This window comes from Arachis hypogaea, chromosome 17, assembly GCF_003086295.3.
Source record: "Arachis hypogaea cultivar Tifrunner chromosome 17, arahy.Tifrunner.gnm2.J5K5, whole genome shotgun sequence".
Lineage (NCBI taxonomy): Eukaryota > Viridiplantae > Streptophyta > Magnoliopsida > Fabales > Fabaceae > Arachis > Arachis hypogaea.
In genome coordinates this window covers 28877851-28889162 of record NC_092052.1, presented here as the reverse complement: position 1 = coordinate 28889162, position 11312 = coordinate 28877851, and the positions used below count along the sequence as shown (strand labels likewise).

At 33.0% G+C, this 11312-nt stretch overlaps 1 protein-coding gene across 1 annotated transcript; it reads left to right on the top strand.

Annotated features, from left to right (window-relative positions):
- The first annotated feature begins 1450 nt into the window (after positions 1-1450).
- LOC140181127 (ABC transporter A family member 8-like) lies at positions 1451-3142 on the top strand. Its single transcript, XM_072223841.1, has 4 exons — positions 1451-1560; positions 1731-1865; positions 1940-2052; positions 2802-3142. Exons 1-4 carry the CDS (start codon positions 1551-1553, stop codon positions 2820-2822), a joined length of 279 nt encoding a protein of 92 aa, XP_072079942.1. The 5' UTR covers positions 1451-1550; the 3' UTR covers positions 2823-3142.
- Positions 3143-11312: the final 8170 nt, after the last annotated feature.

The following is an 11312-nucleotide window of genomic DNA, read 5'->3' as shown; positions in this document are numbered from 1 at the left end:
AGTAATAGCTCAAATGACATAATCTTCCCATATTCAATTAAGAGGTTGCGGGTTCGAATCTCGTATCTTTGGTAAAAAAAAAAAGTGTTTGGTTAAGTTATTGTTCTTAATTCTTTATTTTTAAGTATGAATATTGTTAATTTAGAACTTATACTGTTTGGATGTAGTGCTTAATTTATATAGTCTAATTATGTTTGGGGAAGTTGAGGGTATTGAGGTGAGCCACCAGAAGGGATAAGCAACCAATTTATGGTGCTATCCTTCTCTAAGATCCCTGTTTTTGTCTTTTGGACCAGGATCTGAAGGTGAGGTATCCTTTCTGCTGTTCTGCTTAATTTTAATAATTTTGAAAGACCAAAAATTCAGCTATCTAACATGCTATGTATGATGTTAAAGGGGGTGAATAGTTGGATTGTTAAAAAATTAGCAAGCTAACTGTCTTGGGTACTCTTTGGTAAGGGGAGTTATTTTTATTTTTTAAAATATAACATTTAATTTTTACTATGAGTACTTTGCACAAATAATCAATTTATAAGGAGAATGTCCAAATCTTTTTTGGTGAGGTATTGATGCATCTTGTCTCAAGGCAATAAATCAATAAACGCCTTATGGAACTCTTTACCTTTGACTCTTCAGCTTTCTTTTAGTATGAATTATGTCACTTTATTATTCTTTGACAAAGTGCCAAGTTATGGTACTTAAATAATTATAAATAAAAATAATTGATTTTTCTGTAAGATAAATAGAATTGATAGTGAAAAATACATTAGTGTAGCATTTTAATGTTTGGATTAAGCCATGAGTGGCCTAACCAATTGATATCGCTAATTGAATCATTACCTCAACTAAATATTTGATTTAACTCTGTCAAATCACCAATTTATCTAAGTAGCTTGTGTATTAGTTGTAATGTAAGTAGACTATTAGGTAATGTGTTTAACGGGAGTCTTGTTGATTTCATCTTATTTAAATATCCATGGCAATTTCGTAAATCTGAAGTAGTAAATGAACTCCAAAGACATAATGCCATACTTAGGGACTGAAATCATCTAGAGCTAGTCTTTATAGAACAGATAATTTTTATTGTTGCTTTTCTTTTTAGAAGTGCTGTAATCTGTAATATATCATTTTAATTTGGTTTCGTTCCAGAAATTCAGGCTGGGTCAACTCCAAAACCAGACTCAGGTTTAAAATTTATGCAATCATAAAGTAGTTATATAGTATCTATTGTACAATCATTAATCTGAAAATTAGTAAGTGGCCATTAATGTATTGATCAGCAAGAGAAAATAACAAAAAGAGAAATATATAAGTGAATTATTTAATTTGGAGATGAGATAAGCTCATAATGTGGTTTCCTAGTTGCTTTCAAGAGAGTCACTAGTCAGATATTGCTTGCTGCATTCAACCAAACCAAGTGATTATTAAGAATATTTTAAAAAAAAAATTAATAAAATATTTTTTTACAAAGTTACTGAACTATAGAACAACAAGATCAATGTAAGGTGAACTCTAGTTTCTCCTTTAACTTCAACGAGGGAGACTCCAAAATGATCCCAGGTACTGAACTATAGAACATGACATGTTTCTTATAATATTTCTCTTACTATTATTTGAGCATGTTGCATTGAAAACCTTGATAAACACTCTTTTCTTACTCTGTTAAATATCCATGGCTTGAATCAGATGCCTTGAGCTTTTATCACTAATTAAAAGTTTAATTTTTTTAGATGTTAAGGTGAATTGTACTCAGGCTTTTACCTTATGGCGCAATAGTTTTTCTGATATATGGGATGAGCTACAACTTGAAGATCGTGATGATGATACAACAGATTACAAGTTACACAAGAATCCTATCAGTGGAGGTACTTAATATACCATTATGTTTAAATTTATTTAATCTATGGAAAACAATACTAATTTAATGTTGTTTTTGCAGCTTTTGACTTTCTAAATTCGAATAAAAATATTTTTAATGTTAGCTTTTTAATTTACAAACGTGACAATAGAGATCAGATCAACATGAGCCGCACTCCTCGTTCTGTAAATATGGTATGTGTCTAAATCTTGTTATTGCTTATCTCTAATTGTTTTCTTTGGACATCATATCCCGTTTTCTAATAATAATGTATATAACATAATTAAGCAGAAAAATCTTTCCAACATTTTGTTTTATCACGCAAAGTAAACTTTAGAGTCCAAACACGTACTTCATTTATTGGTACTCTAGTAGATTTGAACAGCAGAAACTTGCTTTAGTCATTACCATTTAAAAACTAACTGCATCAGTAAATTTTACGAAGTTGGTATAGAAATAGCAATTCCTCTTTAACCACACTTAATATTCCTAGTTTTTGCTGAGTCTTGAACCATTTTCTTATTTAATCATGTCTTAACTTGCTTGATTTAATTATTTGTAGATTGAAAAAAGAAATGAAAAAAAATTCCCAACTTAATTAAAAAGAAAAACCAGCTATTGTACCTATAGCTTATACCAAAGTTGAGCAGTCACAATTCAAATTTTTGTCAATTTTAAGGTCAGTGATAATTAACTAACTTTTCTATTTACCTATGTTAGAAATTGGTTATCTTCTTTCCTAATTTTTTATGTCCGATGCTGATATATTTTTAATTTATCCATTTTAATTATCTTATATATTTTAATTTATCTATGTTAGAGATTGGTTACCTTATATATTTTCTTGAAAGATTATAGTTTCATCTATTATTGTTTGTTGAATCCAGCACTAAATGATAAATATTTTTATATCTTATATTAATAGGTTTTTGTTCATTTTCAGGAGAATCAAGTAAGCAAGTAAAAGTTTGATAAAGAAATTTAGGAGATGAATTTCAATCAACAAAGTATTTTAACAAGTATAGTTTGTGTGGCTACTAATGTTTTTTTTATGTTCGGATGACATCGCATAATACACAGACATATTTGAGTTTGTCTCTATCTGCTACACACATTTGATTCAGATGGATAAATATAGAAAGAACAACAGTAGTATTTCATTTTCTGTACTGAATGGATGTACTTTGCCGAAGTGGCATGCATTTCAGGATATTGCATTTTCTGTACTGACTGCTCACCTATAAATATGATAATGTGTTTCCGGATCAAGTTTTCTTAACCCTACATCCTATAACTCTCTGCTACTTCCATAGGATACCTCTCAAAGATTCTTATATTACATTTTCATTGCCAAAACACAATTAAGCTAAATGAATGTAATTTAATAGTGCAAGAGCGGAGCAGATAAGTATTACTTAAAAAGAATAAATACATTTCAAACGTAATATTTGTTTTTTTATTAATAAGATTTATAATAATAATAATAATAAAGTTATGTAGAAATATAATAATAAAGTGAGTATAACTAAAAAAACGTCTTTTAAGATTTTAGCGGCAATAATAGTGGCAGTTAAAAGTAAATAATATTACAATTTAAGAATTTTTTAATGGCCATATAAATTGCCGATAAAATGAATTTTAGTAGCAATAGTAATGGCAACTAAAAGTGAATAACATTGCAATCTTAGAATTGCTTTTAGTGGCCATATAAATTGCCATGAAAATGGCCGTTAAAAGTTATATAGTTTATGCAGCCATTAAAATAGTCTTTACTGGCAAATGTTATAATGGCCACTAAAACCTTTTAGCGACGAAGTATAAGACGGCTAATGTCTAATTACCGATAAATGTATTAGCGGCTATTTTTATTACCGCTAAAAACAAAATAAATAACTGCTAAAAGTGATTATTTTTGTAATGCCATGAGATTAGTATTTGGTGAGGTAACCTGTTGATGAGGAAAACAATGGATAAGAATGTATCATCCCAGTATTAAAGATGAAGAAGCAGTTGCTAACATGCATTGCTAAATTGGTTTCAGTAATATGATATTTTCACTCAATCCTTCGATTTTGTTGATGAGTTAGGGGTAAGAGAAAGGATGAGCAATGCTTTGTTCATCAAGATATTAAGTAAAGGTATGAGAGAAAATTTTCTTACCATGACCTATTTGAAAGGCTTTTATTTTTGAATTTCACGGGAGATAATGAAGAATCTTGACAATGTGTACAATAGGTTTTAAATTTGACCCAATATAAGAAAAAAAAATCAAACAGTTATTTCAAAAAATTAACCATTTTAACTCTAATATATCAAAGGAATTTACCCAAACACCCTCCCCAAACCGTCTACTATCCCACCCTCATCAATCATCCCACCTCTCCGGCGTTAGAAGCTCCTTCACCGGCCATAATCATCTGACTACGTAGTGAAATGACTATCTAATATTTGTTAATTGTATATATTTAAAATGGATCAAACATAATAACCATCCAATTAAGAATTAAAATAACCATCTACATATAAGGATGGCAGCAGTACCCGTACCCGCGGGTACCCGCCCCGCCCCTACCAACTCGGGGCGGGTTTAAACCCGACCCGGTGCGGGGCGGGTCTGAACCGTGGCGGGTTTGATGAGCGGGGCGGGGCGGGGTCGGGTTCAGGGTAAACCCGCCCCTACCCGCCCAGGAGTACATATATATATATATATATATAACTTTTTAACAATTAGGGTTAGTAGGTTAAGGTTCTCACTTCTGATTCTCACCCACCGTCACTGAACTCCCACTCTCCCAGTCCCAACCCTCGTTGTCTCTTCCGCGTCTCCTTCAAGGTTCAAGCCGCCTGTCGCTCCTCCTCCGCGCCGCCTCTTAGTCCCATATCCTCTGCGCTCTCTCCGGCCTCCACGTCGCGCACTAGACGAGCCACCCCCGTGCCTCCTCTGCATTGGAATAGAGCCTCGTCCGCGCCTCTTCTGGTCCCCAAATGCGTGACCTCCACCAGATTCTCCCCCCATCGAGCATCGGTACTGTTCTTGCCCCTATCCCAGCCTTTCTTTTTTTTTTTTGAATGATTTGATATGTTTAATCTCTGGCTAATTTTGGATGTATGATGAGAATAGACAAGAAGAAGCTCTTTTGTTTTTTGGGTGATAACAGGAACAGTATGTTTGTTGGTTCAATTTCTCAGACTTAGTTGGAATAAAGCTTGAAAAATTGAAGTTGTTTTAGCTTCTTTGTTGATTGGTTATATGTAGAAGTTGTTTTGGCTCATAGTGTTCTGTTTTTTTTGTTAAGAAAATATGCTCATGGTGTTCTGTTTTAATTTTGATTTTATTCTGACTTTGATGTGTGGCCAAAGTTGGTGTTCTGAGTTGGGGTTGTTGGTGATGTGATTCTGAATTTTGCGTCTAATATCAATTTAGGGTTTTTAATTTTTATTCTTTTGTCGTAATTCAGGATAAGTGGAGAAACCTTAGCAATGGCGCTCAAGGGTCCACAAGTGGAAAGCCCTCTGAACTAGAGGCACACGAGTAAGTTTTTTCTTTCTTTTTTTTCACCTGCTAATGCAGTTCTTCGTGATGGCACTGGAATTCAACTTGTACTCTGATTCCTAACATGTCGTAAAATATTATTGTGAAAATCGGAAATACTTTTGATTTGGAGCATTATGCTGTTACGTGCTTTTTCAGGCTTCACAGAGTGAAGCTCTAAATGAGAAAGAAAAATTAGCAAATGAACTAAAATGCCTTCGTGAGGAGTTAAAACAAATCAGAGATGACCGTGCTTGTCAACAGAAGCAAGTAAAGGATTTAATAGCAGAAGTAGCAAAGTACAAAGAATTGACTGTGGAATCAGATAAAGAATTGAATTCCTTGAGAGAAGAAAGAAATGCCCTTAAGGTTTGTACAGATTTTCAACATTGTAATTTTTTATCCTTTTATCAATTATGCACTCCTGTAATATAGTAATTTTTTATCCTTTAGAGTAAATATTTTTACATAGTTATATAGTAATTTTTAATTTGCATCATCATTAGAGTTATTTTGTTGGTTGACCATGGAAACTATACCTATGCAAATTGTTCAATTCTGAAATAAGTGTTGGCTGCTTCTATTTTTGTTACCTTTACTTTGGAATTTTAATTTGGTGTTGTTTTCTTCTCAATGGTATTGCTTTTATTTCTGAAAAATTATTTCAACTTTTTTTTTTAAAACATGGTACCAAGTTATTTGGTAAAACTTTGTGTTTACTGTTTACTAATCATAATGCTTAACTTAACTAGTTTATATGTTGTGTTTTTAATGTAGGTTTGTTAAATGGTGGAAGAACAAGAATAATGATTGAAGACTCTTTTGATGCAATTTCTTTATTATGCTGTTAAATTTGTAGTGATTAAACATTAATCTTTTTTTAATTTCAAGTTATTTGACATTGTATGAATCTTATGTTTGTATTTTAATTTAGTTATGAATTTTAAGTTTTTATCTTAATTTATATATGAATATGTAAAAATTAGAATGTTATTTAATTTTTATAGGGGCGGGGCGGGTTAGGGTAGAGCAGCCTACTACCCGCGGGTAGGGGTGGGGCGGGTAGTAGTGGAGTGCAAGGACGGCGGGGCGGGGTCGGGTAGGGCAAAAACCCGCCCCTACCCGCCCCACTGCCACCCCTATCTACATACCTAGTGAATTAAACATCCAATTACGGAGTTCGTTGATTTAATTTCACTGTAATAATTATACCTTAATCTTTCCGAGCAGCCACTTCATCAGCTTCGTCTTCTCGCAAGCTAACTCTGTCATTGCTGGCTTCACTTCGATCAGATTCTATCATTGCGAGCGTCGCGTAAACTGTAGCAAAGTCGTCAGGATCAGAATTGTTAAGTCGGTGGAGAATCTGCACCAGGAGCTCGAGAACACTGTTCTCTATCAAAGCATCAACTAAAACTTTAGCCGGTTCATCGTTGTTGTCGAGGACATCCTCGTCAGTGAGGTCCTGGAGGAGCTGAACGACGTCAATGGCGATGTTAGTGTTGTCGTGGTTGAGGAGGTCGACGATGGAGGGGATGACGTTGAGTGCAACAAGGTCAGGGTAGAGTTCAGGGGCTCCGGTGAGGATCTTCAATTTCTAGAGTTCTTCGTGGAGGTCCAATTCCGAATCAACGTATGCATAAAATAGAGGAATTCGTAACTTTCTCATAACCAAATCCTTATTTATTTAAAATTTAAAATTTAAAATGATTAGAAATTAATTATTAACTAATTATAATTTCAATTTTATCCCTATTGTACACATTGTATACTAAATTTATTGTCTCTCCATACTTTCTCTTTATTTTTAAAACCGTATTTATGCTTCTCAATTTCATTTTTGAATTGCTCCAATGCTTGAAAAGTTTGGGATGTTATATGCTATAAGTATATTATGCATATATATAAAAGAGATATAATAACGAAACCATGAAATTATGTAATCGGGGTAGACCTCCATAAATCAGAATATATCATGTCTAGTGGAGCATTGAAATTAAAATAATTCAATTTGAAAGTGTTAAGTTTGAAGAAAAACAATAATAATTTGATAATGACAAATATTAGTAGTTTGGGTTGAAAGTCTAAAAATTGTATAATGTGTGTATTTATTATTCAGAAAAATAAAATGTTTAAAACAAGCTTAAAACTTTTTTGGCAGCACTTATATATTCTCTTCTCTGATCCATAACTAAAGTGTTCAACTCTTTAACTAAGTAATCACTTTTTTCTTCTGACTATAACTCATGTGACTAACCTTAAATCAAAGATGAAAAGAAGTTTCACAAGCAAAAAGATTTGTTTAGATTGGATTCAAACAAAGTAAAAAAAGTGGATCAACAAATTCATGCACTAAAAAGGAAAAAGAGAAAAAAGTCAAAGATTGGAGCCAAAAGAGAAAAATCAAATCAGATTTAGTTCAGAGGTAAATCAAAGAAAAAAGTTGCCATATTTGTGCAACCATTATAGCCTGTTGAAGCTACCATCTTCCAACTGCATGCACATTTTCGGATAAGAAAAAAAATGGAGGTTGTTTTACTCTGCTGTAAATCAAAGGTTACAATTGAAACTTGGGGCCAAAAAATAGATCAATGATTCAGATCTTTAAAGTCAAAGAAAAAAGGAAGAAAGAGAAGCAGCTAGGTTAGGATCCAAGCCAACTCTACTGTCTATGAAAATACTTCTGCTGTCCCATCTCTTCTCTACATCTTTGATCTAATTTATGGGGAAGAAGAACAAAGTCAAATGTGTTCAACCAAACTCAAATTTTGGAAATTTCACTCCTGCATAAAAGGGTAAATGGCCAAAAATTGAAGCAAGGAGAGTGAGCCCACTATTGGGTCTTCATAGCTTTCGAGCTAAACCTTCTTCTCCTTCATAGTTTCACATTAAATTTTCTATTCTTCAGTTTTATCTTTTTTTTATTTAAATAAATGAAAAAAAGGAAAAATATGAGGTATTAGTAAAAGTCATTAAGAGAAAAGGTAAAGAGAGTAATCTTGAAAAAAGCCAAAAATTATGTCAAACTCTTTTGTAAATTGTTTCTATTTTGTATTCATGAATTTGAGAGATTTTTCTTACTCAGTTGGGTGAGCACTTAGTCTCGAGAGTCTAGGAAGTGAACTTAACCTAATCAAGTTTGGGTAGAAATTTGGTTAGTTCCTGATATGATTGGGTAGAATCCTTGGGAATTGGAGTTTGTAATCTTTGAGAAAGATAGTGGAAATTCCACCACAGTTGGGGTGGAGACTAGATGTAGGTCACATTGCACATGGTGGTTGAACCAGGATTCATAGTTGTGTCATTTACTCTTCTCTACTTTGTTTCTGTTTTCATTCGATATGAGACAAAATAAAATTGTCTCCTACATAATCAATCTTGTAGACGTCACAGCAACTCAGTGTATTCAAACATAACTTGTTTGCTCTGTTACTGATCAATCATTAAGAGATAAAATAAAATTGTCTCCTGCATAATCAATATTACAGACTCAACAACAACTCTGTTTTAAATCTAGTTGGAAGTGAAAGTGTATAAGTTAAAAGAGGCCATAGATTCAACTCCCATTTTCTAGTCCATAGAGAACCTTTTGAAAGGTAACAAGATCATTTTAGCTTGGCAACATTATTCATAAAATACCAATATTTATTATTCTTGAAGGAGCAACAACTTTACAATTGTTCAAAACAATCATTATAGTTTTAGATGCACAATACCTAAATGTCTATGCCACAAAGAGTAAGTGTTGTATGAGTTAAGTCAGATTGAAGCACAATAGCACTATCAAAGTGCATACTCCATTCCTAAAAGTTTTTTGGAGTAGTATATCATTAGTGATCAGAATTTCACTAACAAACATCAAAATAAAATTTAAAAAATAGATAATATCCGAAGCAAATTTATGGACATTTACCATAATTCTTGTAATATCAAGAAGTAACAACAATTTATTAAGAAGGAATTTTTTGTGTGTATCAAAATCCAAAAGATAAGAGAAACCACATTTAGAAATCATATTCCTTATGTTGTTATCTAAAAATAGTTGATCATGCCTTGATATTCTGAATAGTGCTAGAAGATTATTTAGGTTTGAGGTTATATGGTGACGACACCTATGTTTGGCATCAGGATGAATCAAAATGAGTGGATGGAGTAGCCAAACAGACCCTTGGATTATGATAAGAAAATGAATGTGGGATTTGTGGAGAGAAAATGAATTTTGAGTTGTGGCTGTAGGGTGTTGAAATTGTTGATCAAAGATGTGAAAACCTGAAAAAGTAGTATGTCTTATCCTACCACACACTTGACCTTAAGGCCATGATGAGTTAGATGAATTGAATTTGCCTCCTCTAAAAGAACATCCTCCTCTGCCTCTTTTACCAGAAAAAGTATATTAAAGGAAGGAAAAATCATTCGGGAATATGTTTAAGCATAATTATCCTGAATTTATCTTAATTCAATCTTGTGAAAATATTCATACCACTATAAAAAAAGGTTTATGGTCACGGTAAAAAACTGTGACCATAGCTAGTGAAAAGGGTGACCATAAGTTTATGGTCATAATTTTTTACCTATGGTCATAATTTTTTACCTATTCTGTCATGGCCAAAGACCTTTAGTCCACATTTTTTTACCGTGACTATAGGTTAATCTATGGTCACGCATAAAAACCGTGACCATAGGTTGCTCTATGGTTACCCCTTTATTAAAACTGTGACCATAGCCTAATCTATCCATGACCATGGCTTCTATGGTCACCCTACTTAAAACCGTGACCATAGCCTCTATGGTCACCCCACCTTAAAACCATGATAATAGCCTTATCTATGGTCACGGTAGCCTCTCTGGTTACTCCACCTTAAAACCATGACCATAGCCTTATCTAAATCGTGACCATAGCCTCTATGGTCACCCCTCCTTAAAACCGTGACCATAGCCTTATCTATGGTCACGGTTTTTACTGTGACCATAGCTTATCTATGGTCACCCCACCTTAAAACTGTGACCATAGCTTATTTTGTTTTATGAGATTTAATTTTTTTTAAAGCATAATTATATCCCAAAATGATGATAATCACAAAACAAATCTAAAAATGAGAAATTCAAGACATCTAAATAATAAAAGTTACATTATAAGCTAGATATATTTTTAGTCCAAACAACACAAATCAAAATAGAGTGTAATTTATCCATTACATGTAATATCGGGTAAAGTCTCTTTTTAAAAATTACAGAACACATCAAAAGATTACATTTAGATAACTAAAGTCGTTATAAGACCCATCCCATATTTGTATCACTACAATATTTTTGGCCTAAGGTAACCCTTATTCGAAGAAACATTTAACAAAAGTTGCCTTAGATAGAAAAAGACAACATTTTTGACGAGTTGCTTTTGAATAAGGCTAAGATAACAAAATTTTTGGCGACCCACAAAAATTATTGCCTTTGATATCTAAAACAACACTAAAAAAATGTTACAATATAAAATATTTAAGGCAACATTTTTAAATAAAAATACAACATTTTATAAAGGTTATAAAAAAATTGAATAAATAATATTTATAAAAAGTTGCCTAAAATTATTCACAGTTACAAATTTTAGAAGAAAACTTTTCATATTCCCACCAATTATTTTTCAATCAAATAACTTAGAAAAAAAAGAAAGAAAAGACATAATTGCTTCATTAGTTTATCACTTGCTTCATCACTTAGCTTCATCACTTCATCACTATACCGTAACCCTAACATTTGAAACGAACCAGACGGCCACACACCCTCCACCGATCGCGGCTCTCCTCCACAACGACCGCAGCTCTCAATCGCAGTGCTGTCCACCCCAAATGGTGACAGCGCGGTGCTCCCTTCCACGGTCATCGGCACGTTGCTCTCCTCCACGGGCTTCTCTACGCGTTGCTCTCC

Excerpts from the sequence above, each read along its gene's own strand:
- LOC140181127 (XM_072223841.1), top strand. Across the intron at positions 1,866-1,939 it reads CAAGAATCCTATCAGTGGAG|CTTTTGACTTTCTAAATTCG; the intron begins GTACTTAATATA and ends TTGTTTTTGCAG. Across the intron at positions 2,053-2,801 it reads CTCCTCGTTCTGTAAATATG|GAGAATCAAGTAAGCAAGTA; the intron begins GTATGTGTCTAA and ends GTTCATTTTCAG.